Source organism: Marmota marmota, unplaced genomic scaffold (assembly GCF_001458135.2).
Source record: "Marmota marmota marmota unplaced genomic scaffold, marMar, whole genome shotgun sequence".
Lineage (NCBI taxonomy): Eukaryota > Metazoa > Chordata > Mammalia > Rodentia > Sciuridae > Marmota > Marmota marmota.
Genome location: NW_026000164.1, coordinates 4,940,434 through 4,966,399, shown reverse-complemented (window position 1 = coordinate 4,966,399; position 25,966 = coordinate 4,940,434). Strand labels below are relative to the sequence as shown.

The 25,966-nt window shown below is 41.7% G+C and overlaps 1 protein-coding gene across 3 annotated transcripts in view; it reads left to right on the top strand.

The window, feature by feature from the left end:
• Cntnap2 (contactin associated protein 2) overlaps positions 1-25,966 on the top strand; it is a 1,898,113-nt gene that overhangs the window by 1,574,284 nt on the left and 297,863 nt on the right. Inside the window, exon 1 of one of the 3 annotated variants that reach the window (XM_048786771.1) lies at positions 13,291-13,588. The exons of the other annotated variants lie outside the window; for them this stretch is intronic. Coding sequence (XP_048642728.1) covers positions 13,471-13,588 — 118 coding nt within the window. The 5' untranslated portion in view covers positions 13,291-13,470. Of the gene's footprint in view, positions 1-13,290; positions 13,589-25,966 lie in introns of those variants that run through there. 3 annotated transcript variants of the gene reach the window in all.

The following is a 25,966-nucleotide window of genomic DNA, read 5'->3' as shown; positions in this document are numbered from 1 at the left end:
GAACACTGAAATGTGGAAATGATCTGTGCCATGAAAAGCTAGACTGCATCTAAAACCCGAAAACCAAAAATATATGTGTATTTTGGGCTGAAAATGATATTGAAATGAACAAATGAAACCTTTCTTCAGATCTCTGACAATGTAGGTTTGAGATGGGCTTTGGTAACACAGGAAGTTGCTTTGTCCCTCAAAATAGACTAGGTGACATAAGAAAGGACCTGGGCACCTGACGGTGTGTGTGCTCCGTGGATAATATTGGTGGTAGAAATGTGGCCTCAGGGGTTGTACTGCACCAAGTACTTGTTTTAAGGCAAGATTCCAGCTTGTTTTGTTGTATCCCTCAAAACCTGGCGACATTTGTAAGAATGGTTTCCAACCCTGACTTGATTTGCATTCCACACTCAGTAAATATATGACCCAGTAAAATATCTGGATCTTATGCTGGACAGAGTCTTGAATTCCTGTGTAGCTGCTGTCCAGAAAGGATCTCTGGGTTAGACTGAATAATGTCCCCTTGCAAAGATGCTCGCATTTCAATCTTCAGAAACTGGGAATATGTTACCTTATGTGGCAGAAGAAACTTAGCAGATGTGAGTAAATTAAGGATCTTTAAATGGGGAGATTATCCTGGATTAGCTGGGAAGGTCAAGTCCAATCACATGAACCTTAAAAGTGGAGGAGGGAAGAGGAGGATCAGAGGGATATGGTGTGAGCACTCACCCTCTCCTGCTCACTTTGAAGATGGAGGCAGGGGCTCGAGATCTAAAAACTGCAGGTGCTTCCAGAAGCAAAAATGTCCCCCCGACCCTGCCGAACGTTCAGGAGAAATGCAGCCTGCCAACTCCTCAATTTCAAGTCCCAGGTCAGATTCTCACCTACAGAAAGATGATAACTTTGTGCTGATTGAAGGCAGCAGGTTGGTGGTGATGGGTGACAGCAGCCATAGGGCAGGAATAGCAAGTCCAGCAGTTTGCTTTACTAGAACCTAAGAGAAGGACCATGCTAAAACGACTGTTAGAGGAGTGGGAACTTGACAGTATTCCTGCATAAACTGAGATGTTTCCAAGCTTGAAAGGCATGTTTTGTACCTCACACCTGCCATTCCTTTACCACTTGTGCAAGCCAGCAGCTGGGCACTGAGTGCTGTCTGCTGCCCACACAGGGCACTCCTTTACGGCACAGGCAGATGTGACACATGAGCGCTTGAGTTCAACCAGGGAGTTAATTCTTGAAGCCGTGCAACAGCCTGTGTGTTGAATAGAAGGGGTTAGGTGACGGTGTGCCGTTTTATTTCCTTGCTAATAGCAACTTGTAATCAAAGAAACAGCGAGATGTCTAGAAGCTCATGTTTTTCTTTAAAAGATTTAGCACTGCATTTGTAAGACTGATGGACAGCCTAAGTCAAGGAGCTAGTTATATTTTCCAGGATTCCAGTCATCACTTACATTTTCTAAAATAGCATTATTTCTCTTTTGACATGTTTATTATTTCTTTTCCTTCTAGTAAAATAATTCAGACTTACAGAAAAAGTATAAAGTAATAAAATGATTTTCAAATAGCTGCCACTACCAGATAAAGCATTGAAAACATAATAAGTACCATTGAGGTCCTCTGTCCTTAATCATAGTTTCTTTTCCATATACTTCAAAGGGAATATCTGTGTTGAAATTGTCATTAATCATTAACTTGCAGATCTTTATAGTCCATTGTATTTATCAAACATATAATACACATATACCTGCATAGATATAGAGGTAGAGTATGGTTTTTGGTTTGTGCAGAAGTAGGTCATAAAAATGGATGTGCAAATTGAAACCATTCAAACACTATTAGTAATCAGTGGCTGAAATTCATAGGGTTCTTGGATCTTTAAATTTTTTTTAATTGTTAAAAAATCTTACTGTAGATGGAATTTATAATAAAATATCAGGAAAACTAATAATTTGGGCACACTGAATTTTAAAGCACTGGAAACATCACGATTAAAGCATTTTGTTTCCATGTAAGACCTGCCCAAAAGGAGCTAGGGCACTGTTTCTCCTCCCCTTCCCGCTGTGACTTCCACTGAGGACCTAGATGCCCCTTGCGCTTCTTTCCAAGTCTGGATCCACTTCCAGCATTTTGTCCTTTGTACTGTTGATGTCACAAAACGACTTGACATAGTGACATAGCCCCTCTGCTGTGAAGGGTGGCAATGTCACTTCCTCTGCTGCATCATCTGTCCTTTCTCATCATGATGACTTTTCTCCTTGTGTAGATTAGTTCCCTTGATTGCTCTGGCTGGAGACTCTGAGCTTCTCAAAAGACAGCAAGGTTGGCTGATTCTTCTGCAACCCCCTTTGGGTTCAACTCAGATTCCACTTCCTACATTCAGCTATCTTTTGTCTTTTGATCTGCTTTCATTTACCAATTCCCTTTCCAGTGTCCGCTTTTGCAAGATGTCACTTAGTCCCATCACTGAGAAACAAGGTGACACAACCACAAGTCTTACTCTCTTTGAAAATAATAGCATATGTGCAGCAGCCAATCATCAACAGACTTCTCAAGACGTGAGTGCTGGTCACTAATCATGTTGCATCTCTATTTATGCCATGTTTGTGGACAGGAGAGCTAGCAATAAAATTTGAACATTGTGCCTAGGCTAAGAGAAATTTGTGTATAATGCAATTACTCAGGCTGCATATAACTTGATGACTGAAATTTGGATCACATTGGAGACTGGTGTATTTCACTAAACCATAGATCTGAAATGTCTGCATATCAGACTATATAAAGCAAGGACTCCCGTGTGTGTGTTGCAAATTTCTAAACTTTAAATAAATGCCATCACATAGTACATATCCTTTCACAAAGTTACTTTTTCATTCAAAAAATATTTCAAGATGTATTTATATTGATGTCTGCAACTGAAGTTCATTACATTTTTCTCTTTTGTGGTATTCAATTCACATGCCTATACTGCAAGTTATTTATATATTCTTTTGTAAAAATTTATATTACTTCTAGTATTTTTATTAGTGCAAGTATTATGTCCCTGAGAGTTCATTTATTGCTTCCATGGAGTTATACATAAGAATTTCTCTGAGATAACTTTATCTAGGAGTAATTACAAGGTTTTGAACTTTATTAGATACTTTCAAATCATTCTACCAATTTACATTTCCAAATTTTTAAAAGTTGTTTTGGCTCAACTTGTTCAATTAATACTGACAAATTCAAAATCATCCATGTGATAATACAAACTAATGAAGATGAACTTTGGATTTTCTTGGCTCATAGTGAGATGGAACATATTTTCATGTTTCTTCAGATATGAATTGTCTCATTTGTATCTTTTTATAATTATACTGATGTATATTAATTTATATACATGAGTTTATAATTTGTATACTTTGTAGTTTTCATCTCCAAGTCTCTGTTTTTTGAATTTTCATTTGGATTATGATGTATTTTGACATCCAGGTGATTTTAATTTAATTAAAATAATAGAACATAACACAACATATCAATTTTTTTTTAGTTGATTTGTTGTGCCTTGTGTCACAAAAAAAAATATATATTATCTTGGGCTTCATACCATAGTGACATGTCTTTTTTCTTTTAAAAGTCTTAATTTTTTTCTATATTTAGGGAATTATTATATGTGGAATACATTTTATATAGTATAAGAAGGATCCAGCTTCTTATTTTTAATGTGCATAAAACCGAATTTTCTATCATTGAACATTGGGAGAAAAATCTTCTGTCCACTGACCATAAAGCCACCTCTGTATCAAGGCAGAATTTTAGATTATAGCAGAGTTGACCAGAAAGTGCAGATTCCCCATTGACCCCACCCCCACATGCACAGCCTCCCCTAATATCAACATGCATCAAGTTTTCACACACGCAAGCGTCTTATGCTGGCTCCAGATTTTCCCTTGGCCGTATTGTCTATGTTGCACAAATCTCATTCTACATTAATATTATGTCTTTGTAATGGAACTTGATGTCTCATGGAATTAGTCTCCCCACATTGTAGATGTTTAATAAAGTTCTTAAAATCCATGTACATTTTTCTATTGTAAATAGTATCTTTTAATAAATTGCAATTTCTGACAGTTGATAGTATATAAAAGGCAGTTTGGGTAGCTTGAGATAGAACTCACATCCATATCCACCTAACGTGTACAAGTCAATGGCCTGATGTGCTTTTGAAACATATGTTAATATAATCCTATAGTAAGAATTCTTTGTGTTTGGCCTCTTTCACTCAACATTTTGTTTCTGATTCCCTCAGGTTGTGTTGTAGCTGTTTCCATTCATTTTTATGGCTGCAGAGCATTCCACTGTATAAATACAATGCCACTTATACATCCAGCTTCAGTCTGGGGCTATTACTGGTTATACTTCTTCATTCTGTAATTTCCCTGGGCTAATTTTAATTCTTCCCAACATTCTAGAGAGTATTTTATTCTTATGTTTTCCACTTTTTCATGCCTGTTCTATAAACATTTAAGTTTTTTTTATATTTTGCTTGTAAGTATTCCATTATCTTGAGTGTCTAGGGTTTTTCTCTGACACCTTTCTGCAGTGATTTGTTTACTCATTTGTAGTCTTTTTATCCTTTTGTTTGTCCTTTGCACTCCTTGATTTGCAAGGCTACTGTAAACATGGTTCATGTGGATCTTGTCTTGAGAGTGTTTGAGTCCACTTTAACCAGGCACTTTGATTCCCAATCTGGATTGAGTTTATGTTCATCTCTTGGATACTCAATGTGAATTCAGGCTGTAGACCTACATTTGGCCGGCCCATGGTTAGGAGTTCTCAGGGGCAGATTGCTTATCCAGGGTCCTGGCTAAGACAATGATGCTGACATCACTATTGCCTGAGGCCAGCAGTCAGCTGTTTCTTAGCCCCACCTATCACTGAAGACAGGACTCCAGGAGTCTCAGCTCAGGGCAGTATCTAGATTTCTGCACCCCACCCTGAAGACTATTTCTCTGAATAGAAACAAAACAAAATCTCCTAAGTGAATTCAAAGTCAGTGCCATGCTGACCATAAATAGGAGCATGAAGCATTACTCCCTTGTAGTTACCAAGGATTAATTAGGCTTTTATTTTGTCATGATTTCCAAGTGTCTGATATCTAACTTCTAAAGTGAAAGTATCTTTAAATATCAGCCTATTATAAGTTCGTCTTTTGCCAACATGAATAACACTACAGTAGTGCTTTGGGGATAAATGGAGCCTATCTGTAGGAAATGTGGCTGAAAGTGGAATTGCTGGGGCAAAGGTAGAGAGATCCTCATTGTCTAAAGTTCTGTCATATCTCTGCAGTCTCCTTGTGTAATTGTGACGATGCCTGTTTTGTTTCCCGGCTCTCTCCCTTCACTCAGTGTCCCCCAGCCTCCTTGTCTTTGATAACTAGATAACATAACGGGAAACTGGCAGCTTCTCATATTTTGGATTTGCTTTTCTCTTATTATGCGTGAGTGGGAAGAGTTAGCTCTAGTTAAATGCACAAATAGCTCGTAGCCTGGCAGGTTCCTGGTGAAGCAAATGTGTGGTATCGATGAAATTCAGAAGAAACTTGTGAAATGCACTTTTCTTTTTATTCACCCCCACCCCAACATGCTGACGACAGAAACTCATTCTCCAATTGACCTTATTCAAGGTAAGAGAGGTACTGTTCCAGTGTGTTGGTTTCAAGGACTTCCCTCCATGCAGAATAAATAGTGGAACTAAAATATCACTGAAGCTCAAAGTAAGCAGATTATGTCCTATCAACAGTGAATGCCCAATAGATCCACGATCCAAGAACTTAAATAGAGGTGTTATCTATCATTATACTTGAAAGAAGCCAAAATATGTTGTGCTCACTGCATAATTCTTAAAAACCCATTCTTTCAAAATGGCTACCATGGTCCTGGGCATCACATGGAGAGGAAAACACAATATCTAGCAGGAAAAAGAGAGAGATTATTACTTACTGTATCCCTATGTTTAAAGTAAAAAAAAAAAAAGCAAACAAAAAATTCACTCTCTCAATGCAGATCCCTTTTGTATATCAGTGACTAGAAGAATTAAATCATATGCCAACCCCTAGATTATTGGGGTGATGAAAAGAAGTTTCCTGACTGCCTGAGATTAATCTATTTATGTCCATGACTTATAGGTTTCATAGCAAAGGAAGATGTAGGAATAGCTATTGGTGAAGTTCATACTAGCATCTAATGCAGACAAAAAAATATGATGATCATATGGTTTATAATAAAGGTAAGCAACACCATGAGTGGAATGGACCACCGTGGAATTCCTTGCTAGCACTTCCTTACGCAAAATTAAATCACTTAAAAAATGAAGGACTGTGATCATGGAAACAAATAGTGTTGACTGGTATAGTTTAGTACAAAGGAATTAACCATGGTTTAGGTTTTGAGCCTTATCTGTGATGATACTTAGAAGTATATTTAGAAACATTTTCAACCAAAACTCCTGAAACCAAGCATTTCTTGAAATAAGAAAGTTTGCTGAACCATTCCAGATGTTAGTCACAAAAGATCTAGGTAGGTCCTGGGACAAGTTTCTGCAAGCTCCCAGCAGCCCCACTAAATAGCAGTTGGGGAAATGTCTGCAGGATCTGGGAACGAACCACCAGCATTTTTATAATGAGCGCTGGAGAAGGAAGGCATGAATCATTTCCATTTCAATTACATTGGCTCTGGAGAAGAGGGACAGGTTAACCTGAAGCAGGAAAGTTTGAGTAGAGGACTATAAGGCATCATGCAGTGAGCTTTGCATAGTTTAGGAATGGAATTGTTTCCTTTCACATGAACAACAATAAACTTAACAGATACACTGAAATAATAGGGCATTTGATGAAAGTCAAATCTATTATTCCTTACTGTAGAGATATTTACTAGATATCTGGCAGAGATCCTAATCACCATCACCATAACTTTGACCTATTTCCCTAAGTCCACACATCAAACTCTACTGGTTAATGGAATACCTTAGCCAAGAGAGATACCTCTGTTATTCCCCAAATGTCATCAAAGCCTAGAGGTGATCAATTCCCACAACTCTTCTTTGAACATGAGCTGCTGCTGGGGTTTGGGGGTGTAAAGATATCAGGGAGCAAACTGTTTTGAAACCCATTGGTGAAACACTGAGAATCCACTTGGCTTGGCTGGGAGACCTCAACAGAGGCTGTAATTAAAGAAAGCAAATCCTGCCTGCTTGAAGAAGGTGAGCACCCAACCAGGAAACAGCCGTCAGTTGCAGACTGTGACATTGTACTGGAATGGGGCCAGACCTCAGTCTGAAGGCTGCTCACGCAAGTGAAGGAAGCCCAACCAAGAGCCAGTTTGAGCAAAGAAAACCAGGGATGGTTTATTTTCTTGTGGGTGAAGTTCTTGTGAGACAGATGTTAGTACCAGAATTATCTCTTGTAATTTATTAATATTGAGGACCCCCAGTATGCCCTTGAGGTTTGACAAGCCCAGGTAGCTTGTTTTCCAAGAGGAAACACTTATTTGTCACACACTGTTCAGGGCTGCTTATACATCTGGTGGATAAATACCTGCCCATTAGCATAAAGGAAATCCACAGATCGTGCCCCTTTAATTTGTAGAGCACCCGATAGTGTTTGCTGTGAAGATGGCAATAGCAGCCTCCTTCTTTGCTTTAATGCATCAGAAGTATAAGGGTGTCCTCCATGCTGAGTTGGCTCCCGAGGCTTCCTTTGTGTCACATCCAACCCAACACAGAGAAGAAACAGCTCTCTGGCCAGAAGGTGCATTGGGCTCTGCTTACAAACCCAAGGACACCAAGAATCCTGGGGAGGAACACCCAAATCAGGAGGGTGGCATCAGCAAACCCCCATCACAAAGCATGTGCTTTTCCGTCACCCTGTGCAGGTGACCACAGGCCAGACATGCATAGCCTTCAGGCCTCCACATGCTCCAGCATCCAAATCCCTGGCCAGGGTGCCAGTGGACCTGAACCCCTCAGGGTCTCTCTCCAAGTCTCCCTTAACCATCTGGAGACCCTCACATGCACAGCTTTCCTCCTCAAATTGGCCTTCCACTTCAGAAACAGGTCCTTCTGCCTGCCTTTCGCTTCCTGCCTGTGTTTTGCTTGAAAATTGATTTTTTTTTTCTGGCATTTAAATCCACAATACAAAGAGATTAATAAGCAGCTTTCAAAATGAAAGTTTCCAGGTGACAGATCTCAACCCTGTTTTGTAGATCTGGTGGATTAGGACACGTATTCTCAGTATTTTAGGAGCTCAGATTCAGTTCTTTCCAATTCACCAACTCAACTATATCCAAAAACATAGTATTGGAGCCTAATAAAAGGGGCCATTTGCCTCTGATTCCAAGCTTTCCTTATAACTCTGTTTATAAGAAAGTTTTCTGAAGCCAGGAAACTTGACAAGCTCCATGACTACTTTGTAAAGTTCTGTTTATTTTGAGCTCCAAATGTAAAAAAAAAAAAAAAATTTAAAAAAAATTTAAAATCATATCCTGTGATGCAGGCACCAGTTTTGAATGAAGCCCCCCAGCATCTGGCACCGGCTTGCACCTCTCCACTGCAGAGGAACCAGGGAAGCAGTGCCTTCCCTCCTGAGGATTCTGTTTACCCTACAGGCTCTCACCTCCACATGGGGACGGTGCCAGCTAAGACACATCTGTACCCCTGCACCAGCCCTGGTGCCCAACCTGTATTGGTTGAACCCTTTTGATGGCTTTGACATGACCTTCCCAAGTATGCCCCTTTCCACTGTGGCCAGTTGGTACTCTCTCTGCGTGGGTGTCCCATGGAGCTCCAGCCACCCCACTTCTACATATTATCACTTCTTAGCTGCGTTCACATCACACCACGCTTGCCTGGCTTATCTGGGAAAAGCAGGTGAGGAGAGGCCGAGGTGGACCAACAGCAGAGAGCAGCAAAACCACGAGGGTTCACAAGACAAACTGCTCGCCTATCGAGGTTTCTTTGCCTTATTGCTAGAGTCATACATGCTCATTGTCAGAATTTTGGAAAACAGTTTAATGAAGGAAAAATTTACCATGATCATACCATCTGGGTAACATTTGGTATACTTGTAGTAAGAAAATTTCTGGTTGTCAAGTAGGAAGGTATTTTTTTTTCTTAATCACATAGATTTTTAAATACTCTTGGGCCCTATGTTAGAGCATTGAAATGAGAGAATTCTAAGCAGAGTGGTATTTGTAAGACATCGGTCCTTTCCCTCCTTCAGCAGATTTGTTGAATTATTTGGGTTTCTTGACTGATAGGGGCTAAGGATAGAGCATACATACCCCTTTCATCATTCTCAGAAAAAGGCAATTCTTATTCATTTGGATTTGAAGAGAGATATTTGGGAAAGATATTTCATCAAACCCAATTCATCTATCATGCATTGTAACCATCCTGGATGCGGGTCACAGGATCTCTTGATAGATGGTCAGGATAAACACCATCAGCTCAGCCACAATCCTGCCCTGCGCTCAGTGTCAATGCTTCTCATCTGCATGAGATTGCCCAACTTGGTCACTGGAACATAAAAGAGGAAAATGAATGTTTTCCTAAGCAATCTGTCAAAGTGTTGTGAAACCAATTGCTGTTATCACCATTCATCTGCCCAACAAAGAAACTACATTCTAGTAAATATTTCAAAGTGAAACAAATGTAGCAGGGCTAATAAAATTATAGACATTTCTTTTTTTAAATTTTTTTGTAGTTGTAGATAGACAATATGCTTTTATTTTATTTTTTTATGCATTGCTAAGGATCAAGCCCAGCACCTCACAGCTAGACAAGTGCTTTACCTCTGAGCTACAGCCCCAGACCACATTAGTATACACATATATACATGAATATTCACATGGAAATTGGGGTTGGCAGAATGTTTTCATACTATTCTGTACAAAGGCAACTTGTGTTAAAATCATAGCAACTAAACAAAGAAGACCAAAAGGATATTCACGGCATGAATTAAAATGAAATCTTAGGTTGGTTCCACAAACTACAAAACTTGGCTAGAATCTCTTCTGTAAGCATATTCTAATTTTAGAATGTAACTAGTAACTAGTATCTGACCAGAATCTATACTAGTTGAGATCCTAAATCCATTGAAAGAAGAGGCTGAGATGCAGCTAGTGGTAGAGCATTTGCCCAGCACATGCAAGGTCCTGGATTCAAGCCCCAGAGGCAAAAAAATAAATAAATAACAAATAAAGTTCCTAAGACACTATTTGGTTTGAAAAGAGTGTTGTTAAGACCTGCTACTATAGAAGTTAATAAGAAATGTCTACTTGGGTTACTATGATTTAAAAATTGACAGTGGTAGAGTCCAATGAATGACATAAATTATAATCCATTTAACCTTCTTTCAAATACACAGGATATTTTTTAAAATTGTTGCTTCCAGACAGGTGAAAGAATGCCTGGCCAAAAAAGGATTTGTCACTCACAAATTCTAATGCCCTAAGCTCTTTTTTTTTGGTTTGATTAAGGGCCATTACAGGTGTTTTTTATATGTTTGTTTGTTTCTTTTTCTTAACTGTTCCTGTGCAAGACTTTATAAGACACAAATGCTTCCTGTTCAAACTCAGTGAAAAGTCAGAAAGAGACACACCCCACAGACTCAGTGCCTTCCAGCCACTCCGGCGGCTCCGCAGAAACTATGTTTTTCATCACATTGGGGGAAATAATATGATTGGGACCTGCAATTTCTGACACCAATCTCACATCTAATTTCAGTAGCTTTATAAATATCTACAAGGGACCCAAGCCTTAATTGAAACTGATGCTAACTATTGATTTATTGAGCTGTTCTCACCAGGTAGTTATGAGGCCTCTGTAAATAAGGGCTGATGATAGTATTGGTCAAGTTCCCATAATTTCTTAATGTCAGTTTGTTTATTTGTAATATTTATGATTACAAGGTAGAATCTAGTGGATGTCTGAGCTGGGGGCAGAAAATTCATTTATAAAGGGTGAAAATAAGTATAAGCATGTTGTTGGTTGAATTTTCAAGAACATATTTCAAGAGCCAAGTACTAACGGCCATGGAGAGAGGAAAAAATAATCACACAATGAACCAGTCATAGAAAACAAGGAAGAGAATGGAACAGAGATAAGTGGCCGTGAGGGATGTCTGTTTGACCCACCTTGAACATTCAGGGGAGGCTGGGAGAGGGAGGCTTCCTTTACCCAGTGGGGAGAGTCCCTGGAGCCAGGGCTGCAGTCTCCAGGAGCATCCTCCACAGTGTTTTCTGAGCTGACCTTTGTCAAGGGCCTGAGTGTCCCCTGACTCATCTCTGGCATGAAGAGAGGTGGGTTCACCCAGCAAAGCCTCAGACAATGCCACAGGCTGGGCTTCTAGCTGACAGTTTGGTTTGTTTTTCTGAACTGAAGACTGTGAAGGGAAGCAGGCCCCCTACATTTATCTCTTGAAACTGAGCCAAAGCTCCTGAGAATCTGAAGACCAGTGAACTCAAGGCCTCTTCCAAACTGACAGTTTTGTGAAATCACTGATTGACAACCTCAGCATGACTTTGGTGATGGCATCCTTTCCCCTCTGGGCTCTCCACCTCACCTTCCCCACACCCTGGTGCCGTCTGCAGGAGGGCAGGGCTCTGGGTAGCTAATGAGTTTACACACAGCAGGGCCCATATTGATTCCTTATGGTGAAAAAATGATTTTATGAAGAATCCCTACTGCACTTTCTCAGCATGGCACTCACATCCACTCAGCCTGGGCTTTGTCTTCTGGGTCTCCCAGAGGACACCTGCATCAGCCCTCAGAATTCCCTTTGCCAAGACCCAGGACCTGGCCACTGGGCGCCCACCCAGAGGCAGAAGCTGGCAGATGGAAACGCTGTTCCTCTTGCCTACTGTCTCCTCCTGAGTCTTCAGCATCGTCTTTTGATCTCCTCCACGGAGAGCATTCTTTACCTTTCTGAGAAACTAGAAGCCAAAGGACATGACGTAACTGTAGCTGCCATCATGTCATGTGTCCTGCTATAGCACCAGTGCATCAGCTGGTTGTCCACCCGGGATCCTGCCGCTTTTGAAGGCAGGGGCTGCTTTAATTCTTTAAATCTTTACCAAAACCTCCCTTCCCAAGAAAAGGGAAAGGAAGTTCTCCACTCCATACTGAGAACAAAGAAAAACGAGAGCAATTCATCTCATTGTTATCACTAGTCTCAGATTAACTACATTTCCAAGTTTACTACATATCTATGTGGCCTAGGAGGGCATGTTTTCCCCCAAAATATATAAAACAAAAGAAAAGCACAACTTGTGATTTGGGAAAATAGATGACTGGACTTTTGAACTTTTACTATCATATTCTCCCTGTACTGATAAATCACCTTTGAGAGTTCATATTAATTTTGGTCAAGAAATATACTTGTGGCCTAGGGCTAGGGCTCAGTGGAGAGTACCCACCTCACTCGTGTGAGGCACTGGGTTCAATCCTCAGCACCATATAAAAAATAAATAAATAAAGATATTGTGTCCATCTACAACTAAAAATAATTTAAAACAAAAAGAAATATACTTGTGAAAGCCACTTCGTTGATCTCATTCATTTATTTTTGTACATTGGAAGGATTTAAAGGAATAAAGGAGGAATGAATTCTGTGAAGGTGAACCCCACAGTTTCAATGAAACTATATTTTTTTCCGTTGGATGTATTTATTATTTGCCTGAAAACCACAGAATTTGGCTGAAGCTAAAGCAAATATATTTTCCCTTATTAAAATAAACACCTTTAATTGCCTTCCTTCAAACTATTATAACACACGGTGTGTTTGTTTGCCAAGGTAAACATGCAAAAGAAACCTGGCACGACTAATGCTAGCATGATTAAAGAAAAACCTAAAGGTCAAACACCAGAATGGGGTAAATCCCAGGCAATACCTAAGAACAGGTGCCACTCTAGGCTGAGTGTGTCCATTAAAGAATTGATTATTGAATAAGGTCTTGCATTTCTCCTTCTCAACCTTGTGCCCACACTTGTTAATCAGGAATGCACCACATTTCAATTAGTACTTATTTTATTTCTCTGCCTTCTGTAGACTTGAGTGGATTTCTAACAATAAAACCAGAAAGAAACATAATGGCAAAATGATTGGACAAGCAGTTTCACAATTAAGATTGGGTGCCTTTTTTTTTTCTTTAACTTAGTCTCCTACATGTCCACTCAATGAAATTTATCAAGCACACAGGAAGCGCTGATTGGGTGCCAGTGAGTCAATGGGTATTGGGGAAGCCAAAGAATCATAAGACATGCTCTCTACCCTAAAGCACAGATTGTTTAGAGGCAAGACAATCTTGTCGATAAGCAAGCAAAGGAAATGTGAGCCTCGCCGTAGTGGAGGTGGGCAGGGCTCCAGAGGACAGCGTGTTCAGGCTGTGTGAGTGGGAGGCACCAGGAGACCTGGCCAGAGCCCTTGATGCTGTGTCTTGCGAGATGACCGGGCTTTCCAGAATGCCAGCGGCAGAGGCAACCCCTGACTCCCGAGGAAGCGAGGGCCTGGTGCTCCTTCCATCCACCAGATGGGGAGCATCCCTGCCGTTTCTGCACACAGGTGAGCAAGCAAGCCCTGGGTCCCGCGGGTGTCAGGTCACGGGTGCCTGCAGAGGGCCTGGAGTCGAGAATATAGATGGGGACCAGGCAGGTGCCCAAGTGCAGCAAGGCACCACCTGAGGCTTGGAAAGTTACCACAGCCTTCCCAAAGACTCAGGTGGCTCTCAAGCTGTGCAGATGCAGGGTGGAGGACAGGAGGCTGAGGAAGCAATCAGTCATGCAGTCACTGTCACAGGGCCTTCAACCCCCTGCCTCCTCTGCCCTGGGAAGGAACAGAAAGGCTCCCTAGGGCTTTAGGGTGCCTCCCTGGGCCTCTCCTTCCCCTCACCTGCTGTGCATTCCCACAGCTCTCCTGGTCACTCCCTCTTCAGGTGCCTCTGCCCCAGCCTGATCCACAAGTCACAAGAACTCACCAGCTTGTCATTAGGGTTCTTTAAATGAGGGCTTTTTTGTTCTGTTTTGCTTTTTGGTACTAGATATTGAACCCAAGGATGTTTTACCACTGAGCACATCTCCAGCCCTTTATGATTTTGTTTTGAGACTGGCTTTTTGGAGACAAAAACAGGAGGCTGGGTTTCACTTTGCCTCTTTCATAAACAATAGATGATATTCTTGGAATAAGAAGGACTATCATTAACAGCATTCAGCGACACACAGCATCTACACAGGTAGCCAGCGTGGCTTCCCCTTACAGAATGAGGGATAACTTCCATGGCTGTGGCGATGGGAAGACCTGCACCCTTCCAGCATGTTCCATGTTGGTTCAGTTGGAGCTACCCTGATGTGTCCATGTTGGTTGGTTGGTTGAACCCTCTTACTGCCCAGGGAGCACTTTGGTAGTTTTTAGTGAACTCTGCCAATGACTGCCTGGTGTCTCTTCTCCCAGACTGAGCCCCTGTGTCTCTCTCACAGCCACACTGTCTTCCAGGTCATTGGCACTAGGGAAGTGATGATGGGAACAGATATTTGAAAGCCTGATTGCAAGCAACAGCTTCTTCACACTTCAAATCTGAACATGAAGCAGACTCTCCTGAAACGTGGCGCCATGACCCTGCCCAGGCAGCTCCTTTAAGTAACCACTGGGGACCAGTGTGTCCATCACTTCTAGGTTTCATGGGTAGCTATCCCACCCTTCCATCACCAGCATCACGCAGCGCTGCCATCAGGATATTAGGTTAGAAAACTGAGACAAGTCGTTCTAAATTAAATCTCAGCTCCGTGGTTCCTTTGAAATTGCCCATTCTCAATATTCCCGTTGTTTCTCTACACAAAAGTGAAGAGAAGAGACAAATATCTGTTGAGTAATGCACCAAATACATCATAAACTTGGGAATAATCAACATTAACCATGTTCAGCAGAGAGAGATGCTCTGTGACTAAGTTTTACTGAATTTTAATGGCATAATTTTTAGCCCAGAAAGCATGCTCATGTGTGCCAGAGTGATTAATGATATAGTTTATGCAGCTCATTGGTCATACTTAAATTAGTTTAAATATTCATCTGTTGTTTTTGTTATGATGAATCTCTGTGTTGCTTTTTTATTCCTCTTTCCCCTGAGTGCTTCCTCTCATCTGGTTGGAGGACGTTTGCCTGAATTTAGAAAGATGCTCTGGGTAACAATGCACCCAGGCTGCTGAAGATTAGGGAAGATGAGGCAATCAGGGCTTCATTTCATGCTGCACAGTGCACACACATGTACGGGCTGCCTAGGAGGAGTCAGTGGGTGCCGGAACAGAGGTCCAGTTTCTGATTTGCAGAAAAAGAAACCAAAGCATGAGGTTGGGTATTGTGTGGTATCTGGAAGACCTCCTTTAAAAATCACACCTCAGGCTTATATACCAGCCCCCTCTAAGTTCTCTTTTATGTGTATTTCTAATACAGATTCTTAGTTGGAAATTCCAGGAATTCTGTCTTCTGGAATTTTATGAATTTTCTTCTGGAACAACAACAACAAAAAAAAAGCCTCTCCAGACTCTCCAGACAGTGAAATTGCTTTTTTGGTTAAACAAAAAGAAAGAAAGAAATGCCATAAGAGAAACTTAATGAGACCTTTTATAACACAATGCTGAGATCTTTCAAATTCAGATTAAAGAGGGCTGCACCAGGCTCTGTTCTGACTGTTTAATCCCTAGCTAGAGAGAACATTGCCTTTTCAAGCTGAGACCTTGAGAGTATAGTTTCCAAATAGTCTACTCCATACCTCTTCCGTGTGTGAATTACCCACACGGATCCACCTTTAAAATGTATGCAATGGCTTTAATAATGGCCTGCGAATTAATCCTGGGAGAGCTGGCTAGATGTAAAATGGAAAATTCTAGAACAGAAATCAGCTTCCTGGACAAATCAACTAATTTGGAAATTGTGCCTCATACCAGGCAGACATGTTCTTCACCTCTTCTTTCCTCCCTTTCCTCTCCACCCAACAGGCAAAATAGAGTACGACACACACACACACCTCTAAACACAAAAGTATCTGCACCTGAAACTGGAACCAAAGTGTCTCCAGAAGGTCCATCTCTGGCGACTGCCCTCTCAGTTAGCACCTGAATGAAGAACCTTACTGGAGGAAATCCATCTTGGCCCCCAGCATATCAGTGATGCTCTGGGGTGTTCAGCAAGGACCCATATTCTCCTAAAGGTCAACTCCCCCTCCAACTCCCAACACTTAACAGTCACCACTGAACATATTATTACCAGGCTTCTGACAACTAGCTTTTCTCCACTTTATTTGGCCTCACACACACAAACTGTGCAACTCGACTAAGATAACTCTATCATAGCAGAGGATCCGTAAACCACACGCAGGTCCCGACTGTTGTGTAGGGTCGTAGGCAGCTATCTTTTTCCTTGGTCAGCCATGCGCCCAGGACTCATTCTCATGCCTCTCTCCTCTCTTTCCCGATCAGAGGGCTTCATTTTGTGCCTTTGAAGCAGCCAGAGAAAAAACAAATACTTCCTGTTGCCTAAAACAATCTAGGGTCTCCCTTCCCAAGCTTTCTTCTTTGTAGACTGTTTCACCCCTGCTACCTGTTTTCACTTACTTAACCATTCTCTGCAATAACCTGCAGGTCATGATTGAGTTGTGAGTGACCTCCCCGCAAATCCATTCTATCTCACTTCACTGCAAATGAAGGAGTGTTCGCAATCATCCAGAATTACAGTAAACAGCAGCATCTTTCCCATAAAGGGATGTTTAAAAGCAAATATTTGGGGATATTATATTAAAATGCCTACGTGGCTACATGACAGATTCTAATGTGTTAGAGCCTTGCTAGCATGTTATTCTGTGACAGTCTCCTTCTAGGAGCCATCAAACTGTACTATTTGCTCCAAAGAAGAACATACAGGACTTTCTGAGCTGAGAGGGAAGAGGTGTGGTGGGGGCAGGCCACTACTGCACACCCCCAACCCTGTCGGGGAAATGGTGGCTGGCCTCAAAATGTGGAGAAAAGGTGGAATTTCTTTGTTTCAGATTATTTCTCAGTGTAAAAGAGCCATTGAATGTGTTCTGTGTAGGGAGAATAAAGCTGGAATAGTATAATGAGCCCTGAATTGGGGGTAAAGAGCATAAATAGGATTCTCATCCTGGATCTGACAGGTTTTGTGCTTTGGTATTTAGAGTCCTTATTCTTTAAATTCAGAGCTCAGGTGGGAAGCCTCCCGCCTCCCATACAACTCGAGAACTCGGTGAGAATGCTATGTACCACTGCTGCATTCTGATAAAAGTCAGAGCCTGAATCACCTTATGGCCGTTGAACAAGATTTCACAGAGCCTCATGTTGTCAAAACCAAATTTTTTTTAACTATTCGAAGCCTACCACATCCTGTACCACAGTGTTCCTGTCAATACCTGTCATCTGATCTAGAGTCAACAGTCACCATCTTGAGCTTTCTCATCCATCAATAGAGACTTTGATGCAAGACAAGGGGTTTGTTTGGGCTGACACATCTCAATGCAGCCCTAATTTTTCCCCTGGGTTTTCTGAAGCCTACGTGATATTAGATATTAGGAGACCCCTGTGAACTGATTAAAGCATTAGGTGTGTGGTCCACAAAATGGCCAAAATCAGCTCTTCTCTGTGAAATATCTCTTCCTCCAAAGCCTATCCAGGTTAACATCTCGTTTTCTCCACATTATGGGGATTTATATATGAAGGTTGTCATGGTAACTGGGTGACAAGTTGCACTGAGAGATTCTATAGCACTTCTAGGCTTCCCTTGCTATCTGGAATTTTTTCTTCTTTCTCTCAAATCTGGTCTACCACAGAAGGTAGTTTTGCACTTGTTTTCTTAAGGAGGACATCCAGTTTGGATAGATTATGGATTGATGGAAAGTTGCAACTCAAAAGAGTTTATAGGCATCATTCAGTCTTTTATTGTTCTCCTTGTCCAATGGAAACAATTGTCAGGGAACTGGTTAAAAATGCAGATTCTTAGTCTTCTCTACAAACTATTGAGTCAGAATCTCGTCAGAGACAAAAGGAATCTGTATTTTTAACAAACACCCAACCATTCATACCACCAAGCAAGTTTGAAAACACTGAGCTAATCTCATGATTTCCTTTTGTGGATAAGGATGTTCATTTGGTTAAATATGTCACAAATGAAAAAGAGAAGAAAGAGGGAATCTCATAGCCCTGTCAGAATTAATGTCCAAAAAGAATTGACTGACACATGTCAATTATAAAAAAGAAATTGAAAACTTTTCCTAAGGCTGAAACACTCCACTTGGGCAACTCATCTTCTAAAGCTCTTGATTTTAACTGATCCTAAAATGACAGGAGTCATCTTCTACACTCTCTGTCCTTAACAACACTCTACAGATGACATCCAAGGTTACAAACTCTTTCACATGTTTCAGAGGCATTACACTACAGAAAATATGGGAATTTATTTGTTTTTTATTTTTTTGCAGAATTTTCTAATTGCACCCAACAATAACTTGCAGGAAATATATGGGTTGGACTTCCAGCTGAGACATTCTAGGTAAATGAAGGAAGTTGTATAACATTTTTAATGTCACGTACCACTAAAAGAGAACAGTTACGTGGATCCTAAAATTAAAATACTCTAATAATATTTACAATATTCTTTCTGCATACACACTCTAAAACCACTTTGAGATTGATGAAGATACTTACTGTTCCCACTTTGCAATGGATGGCTTTCCTAAATATCAGTACAGCATCTATACTATGTTTAATTATAATTTGAAACCTGCAAGTATAATGTCCTGGCTTTGCTATAAACTCAGGGAAAATATGGCTATATTTTATTTTACCAAGAGAAACTGGTGAGTAACTAGTGCTATAAAGACTATTCAACAGTTTGATGATAAAAGTCGAGGTACTATTCTCTTAACCAAATATGAAAATATGACCAATTATCTATAACAATCTCCAGGGAGTGCTGTGTATGCTTGGCACAATTAAAGTAGGGACAAAGAAGAAGAAGTGTTTGAAATTATTTTTTTAAAACATTTTTAGTTTTTCTTTCCTTTTTTTTTTTAGTTGTTGATTCTATTCTATATTCTTTATTCTATTAATTTATATGTGGTGCTGAGAATGGAACCCAGTGCCTCACCCATGCCAGGCAAATGTGCTACCACTGAGCCACAGCCCCAGCCCTGAAATTATTTTTATAGACTAAATTTGATGTCTTGTTAATATCATAATACCTGCAGATTGGAGAGTTGAGAGTCCATTCACCCAGTAAATGGCCTGTGTGGAACTACTTTTCTTTCTTTTTGGTGGGGGCAAGGGTAGGAGGATGCTGGGGATTGAACTCAGGACCCAGGAATGTTTTACCACTGAGCTACATCGCTTTTTTTTTTTTTTTTTTAGACAGGGTCTCACTGAGCTGCTAAGGCTCTCACTAAATCATTGAGACTGGCCTTGAACTTGAGATCTTCCTGCCTTAGCCTCCCTTCCCAAGTCACTGGGATTACAGGGGGGCACCATGGTGCCCTGCTTCTGTGTGTAACTTGTAATATTTGTATACACAGGAAAACAGCACCTTCAGAGTCCAGGGCCTTGTATCTGGGTTGTTATCAAGCTGGAGGAATCCGGCCCAATTAGCAAGTTGTGCCCTTCCTTCTAGAGTTTTTCTTAATCCTCTTTTGAGCTCTCTAATTTGAATTATTCAGTGTCATCAACAAAGATTTGACAGTTGGGCCTCAGTGAAATCAGAAACTAGAGTTGCAATTAGTTTCTTAATCATCATGCATATTATTGTTGCACAGGGAAAATATTAGAATCTTATTAAAAGAAAGGGGAATTATTAATGCACTTAATTTGTCATTTTTTCTATGAAAATACAGAGTTAAAGAGAAGTTTGACTATCTTTAATAGTTTCCCATGGGGATAGCTAAATATAAATGATTCAGGAATCCAGTGTCAAGAATCAGAGTAACCCAACATTTCCCTTTCCTGTTTTTCCCCCCTGGCTCTTGGCCGGTCTTTGTTTATTTGTTTGTTTGCTTTGTTTTGTTTTAATAGAGAGTTACAAAACATGGTTACTTTGGTAATAATTTTTTTTAAAAGAGAGAGAGAGAGAATTTTAATATTTATTTTTTAGTTTTCCGTGGACACAACATCTTTGTTTGTATGTGGTGCTGAGGATCGAACCCGGGCCCCCACGCATGCCAGGCGAGCACGCTACCGCTTGAGCCACATCCCCAGCCCCTGGTAATAATTTTTATCTGGCTTTTTTTTTTTTATCAGTCTTTACCAAACGATTATTATTAGAGTTTAATTTGAAATATACAGTGTATTTTCCCTTCAAGTTTTAAAACAAAAATATAAACAATCATATAGTTTGGAACTATAATATGCAATTAAATATAAAAAAAAATCAAGGATCATAAACCCCAGGTCTACTCCACGGATACAGTATAAATGACAAAAGTGCATCAGAAACTCATGGGAACAGGAGGAAGGCGGTGAAACTGGGTCATGTGGCGCCTACTGCAGGAGACAAGGGAGGCTGAAGTCAGCACCAACCAGCCACACAACCTAAAGAGGGTTAGCACCCAGGTGAGCTGTCCATCAGCACAGGGTGTCAGGGCAAGGTGACTGGACCCTCTGTTTGCTGACTGATACTTGGAGATATTAAGCTCCTACCCCTAATTAGAGAGAGCAGTAAGGAGCCCTGTCTTTCCTGATGATTATGTTTCAAAGGAAGGGCTCCGCGGTCCTTGAGCAAGACAGTCCTGGGGTGTGGAACATTCCCTCAAGGAGCAGAGTCAGAAGTTACAACTCCAAGTTTCTAAAGTCAGTGCTCTAAGAAAAGGGAGGTCAGAGCCCTATGGTCAGGGAGAAGCTTGTCTCAAGTTTGGTCAAGCTCAAGGGAACTTGAGGGCCTGCTTGATCATCAGGAGGCTTCAGAGGTAAGGTGGAAATCCTTTCCCCCAGATCAGGTGGGTCATGGAATCATTGTATCGTGATTCCTTATATATTCTAAATAAATTGTCTTTAGTATTCAGCAGAAGCATAAATAGTATTAAATACTACTTAATAGACAATAATTAACTGTACTGAAGAGAAATGCTAATAGCATCAAACAGAAGCAGACATCGGATGCGTTCCACCCAGGCACGGTGCCTTGGCCCAGTAGGAGCACCCTACAGGGTAGCACATGCTGAGGCCGTTGGGGCCCGTGGCTTCCAAGTACTGCATTTACAGGGAGCTTCCCTGCCTGCCGCAGTCCGGCTGCAGCAAAATAACCGGGGGGTGACAAACAACTTGTGTAGATTGATACAGCAGGAGTGGGAGCCATTTATTGTAGGTCAGGAGCAGTATTTATACATTCCACACAGCTTATCTAATTAGCATAAACTAGATACATCAGTCAACCAATAAGGAATCTCCACACTTAATGGCTCGCTTTTGTTACTTCTCAAATTACTCCCTCTGGCATTTTGCCAGGCACCATCCAGACTTGTTTACAACTCTAACATTCCCCTGGCAAAATGCCAGGTGTTATTTTGACTTGTTTACAGACTCTAACACCTGCCTTTTGTCTAGGCGATCCTCAGTCCTCCAAAGTAAAGGGAGTATTTTCATCCTTGATTTATTGACAAGGAGACTCAGGCAAAGAGGACACTAATTGTTGCTTCCTAATATCACCATGAACCTGCATTCCCTAGAGCTGCGCTCTCCCCAGAACCAAGTCAGCTACTTAGAGGAGCTCATTCAACACGCCCAGGTCTCAGGGGGGACATTGCTGCCTTCAATGCTGCAAGTCGACAAATCGCCTGCCATCTGTCTAAGCTGACTGTGTGACTCCAGCAGCAATGCCCGAGGCTTTTCCTAGAGGTCTGAAAGAATTCCTGTGGCGCCCTAAGCATCTAATTTAATGCTAAGGAGGGGCTCAGGCGTTGGGGGACATCTGCCTGGTAGTAAAGTTCCAGGATACAGATGCTTTTCTGGGAGTGGTCACAGCTGTGTCCCAGGAGACCCTGAGAGTCCATCTAAATCTCACTGAAAGGTCTTAGTGACATCCATAGGGACTAGTGAGGAGATGACGCTTGGAGAAAATAATGAAGCAGCAAAGGGGGGCCTAGACTAAGTTTTGGGGTCTCCATGAAACTTGACATCACACCGTAATGTGCGCTCAATGGCCATGTCACCAGTGAGCACAAGGGAGCTGCCGTGCTGGACTGCAAAAGGTGCCAGGAGAATCCACAGCTCCTCTGCTCTGATCTCTCAAGGTCACAGGAAGTGCAGAATAGTCCCTGGGACAAAGCTGATAGGGGAAGTGATGTCTGAGGAGTCACCAGGAGAAGCAAGGTCCCACCATGAAACAAAAAAGTGCCCTGAGCCCACACCTTTCCTCTTGTCTTCAGAATGGACAGGGGCCACCCACAGAAGCACTGGGCAGAAAAGAGTCACTAAGGAGCCATGCACCACCATCCATGTGGGACCAGTGGCAGTTTTAGGGGTTCCCCTGCTGATGATCGCTTTGCTTGTTCTGAGAAATGCCCCTCAATACAAAACCTGGTCTTTAATGGGAGGGTCCCATACCATTGGCCCAAAAGTTTGACCCTTGATTTGTTTGTGTCATTTTGCTCTGTTATAGTCCAAGGATTCATAGCAGGTACAGGGTGCTGCCCGATGGATGGCGGCCAAGTTCTGCAGTGAGGGGGACACTGGATCCCAATGCGAGGTGGCCCTCCATTCACCAAGATCCCTCAAGGTCTAAAATAACATCCGGGTGTGGGCCCCACAGTGGTTCAGACAGTAAGCTCACTGGATGTGAGAACTCAGGTCTGCATCTGCAGGCCTGACAGCACTTCCTCTTGGGTCTCACCGCTGAAGGAATTTTAGAATGCTTTAAGTCTCCCTGCATCACAGTCAGGTAGAATGGCCACGCTTTCTTCACACCCTGGGAGGGAGATCTGCTTCCCTCGGGCGGGCAGCCTCCTGCTCCGCTCTCAACCTGCAGGGGGACATTTCCACCCCTGGGCCCCCCACAAGACGGCATCATTCAGGTGTGTCTGCATTTCTCAAAATGTTTTTATCTGTTAGATTTTTAAATGCACATATTGGTTTTGACAAACTGAAGGAAACATGTCTAGTTTGTTTTCAATATTAATTTCTCCATTAATTGTGTCAGGTTGCATTTTCTCTCTCTCTCTCTCTCTGTGTGTGTGTGTGTGTGTGTGTGTGTGTGTTTACATAGAGACTCTGAGTTGAAGATGGTGGATTGTCCCCATCTTTTAAAATCTTCTCCCTCAGAAGCCACTATTCAAGCGGTAGTAAAGAAAAAAAAAACATTAAACTCACAAGGACAAAATGAATATGTAAGAAAACAAAAATGGTTAGAGATTTCCAGCTCATGTTTGGAAGACAGAACGCTGAGGTAGGAGAGCAATGATTTAGCAGAATGCAGGGAACTGGAGTAGAAAGGGCTTGCAGAAGGGATCGCTGTTAGGGTTTGGATCTTTAGTGTCCCCAAAGGCCACGTGCTAAAGGCTTGGTCCTCAGCTGACAATGCTGCTGGAAGGTGGTGGAGACATTGGAGTGGGGCCTGCTGGAGGAGTAGGTCATGGGAGGCAAGCCTTTGAAGAGCTTATTTTGTCCCTGTTCTCTCTCTCTCTCCCTATCTCTCTCTCCTTCTCTATCCTTCCCCCTCTTTGCCTTCCAGACACCATGAGGTCAGCAACTCTGTTCCACCACATGTTCCTTGCCATGATATTCTGACTCACCAAAGTCCCAAGGTGAAAGGGCCACACTTGGCCCTGGGCTGAAACCTCTGAAATCACAAACCAAAATAAATCTTTCCTTCCTTTAAGTTATTTATGTCAGGTGATTTGTCATAGCAATGGTAAACTGACAAATACAGTTACAAAAAAGGAATCAATTGACTCTGCTCTGAAGGCTCTGGATATGGAGACACTGGGCAACTTGGAGGCAGGGTGTAGAGAACAGCTGAACAAAGGACTGGCTGAAGGTGTGCATGCAGAACTGCCAGGTGCTTCCAATCTCATTCTCATACCACTGGGAACTAGGATGTCTCCTAGAATATGGGACTGTTGACCCAGGAAGAGCCTGAACAGGAGACCCACCATGTAGGGATACTGGATCCAACTGAGGTCAAGAGTGAGGTTCAGGGCCCCAAATGGGAAGTATTTATTGAAAGTTTAAATATTCCCTTCTTTCCCCCAAAACCAGCAACAAAATATATTACTCCTGTGTTCCTTTCCAAGCAGGAAATTAAAGCAAAATCGACCACAGTGAAATAGATAGCCAAAGATTATCAAACATCAGAGAAAGGCATTCACTATAATGGAAAAGGGCAGGGGGGGAAAGAAATTTTAAAAGAAAATGAAAAACTCTGGAATAAAAAAGAAGAATAAGAAGCAGAAACTAGAAAAAAATACTCTTAAGTAAGTGACACAGACATGTCCGCCCCTGCTACCATCACTAGCAGGAGAGCAGATGAAGATGATCTAATGGAGACAAGAGACCCACATCTGTCAGGTTGAAGTGGGAGTCAGGGCATGAATGACTCTTGTGTGGAGGGATTTCTGATGTGCAGCACCACTCTAGAGGAAAAAGGGAACGTTTAAAGTACATCTGTGATCACTCGTCTGGTGTCTTCACTGCCAGATCTGGTGTCTGGTGTCTCCCCCACAATCTCTTCGTACGTTAGCTGCAGAATCAAGTCTGGAAGGCAGAGTCCTAGTTTCCAGTCTGATGGGATTTCTACAGTGACCAAACTCCATGAAATGAATGGGAATATCAGGTTACAGAAGGATTTCCAGTTCGAGAGAGTAAACATATACAGCAAACAAGATCCCTTTCATGTGCTTTTTAGGTATAAATTTGATCTAATATCCAAAATGTATCCACAAGTGACAAAAATTCTAATCACTTTTTTTTTATGTAGAAGAGCTACTTTGAAATGATTTGCTAGGTCCCTAAAACTTTTTCCTAGGAAGTTGGAATAGAGGTTTTAATTTATTTCCTCATTCATTTTCCTTAAATTCAGCAGCCAATATTGTCCAAACAGTATTTTTGAAGAGAGATGGTGTAGTACCCAAGTATTTGAAGGAATTACTGAACCTTGTCTTGAGAGTATTTGGAAAGCAGATGTCACTTATATCTTGTTCCCTGCCCCTATCATCCCAAATTACATCCCAGTCTATCCAAAGTGGCATCCTTTGTGTGCATAAGGACATTAAAAGGAGCAGCTTTATGCTTCTGACTTATATGGTGGGAAGAAATTATAAGACAGATCCTCACCGCGTGTGTCTATCAGACTCTCTCTAGACCTTATCCATCTGACTTTTCCTCCACTGAGTTACCACCCTTACTGGGCCCGGCTGCAGGTGCCTGAGAGACCCCTGAGAACAGAGGAATGACAAATGTCATGGTGGCACTGTTGGTCCACAGTGAGGCATGTTTAAAGTGAGAAATTACCCAACCTCTTTAGGAGGACACCTCTGGGACTGCTCATGTTATGTGTCAACTTAATTAGGCCGTGAGTGCTTACACATTTGGCTAAAAAATATTCTGTGGTTGCCTGTGACAGTGTTTCTGGATGAGATTAACATTTGAATTGGGGACTGGGTAAGGCATATTGCTCTCTAATGTGGTGAGTTCTACGGAATCAACCGTAGACATGAAGAGAATACCAAGGCTAAGGGGAAACACCCCCAGCCTGAATGCCTGAGTTGGGAGACATTGGTCTGTTTCTACCTTCAGAGAACAACAGAAGGTAGGCTCTTCTTGGACCCTGTGCTTGTCAACTCTGAGGCTGGAGCATTATCAGCTCTCTGGGGTCTCCAGCTTGCTGACTGGAGATCTTAGGACCTCTCAGACTCCATGATCATGTGAGCCAACTCCTCACACACACACACACCCTTATATTTCT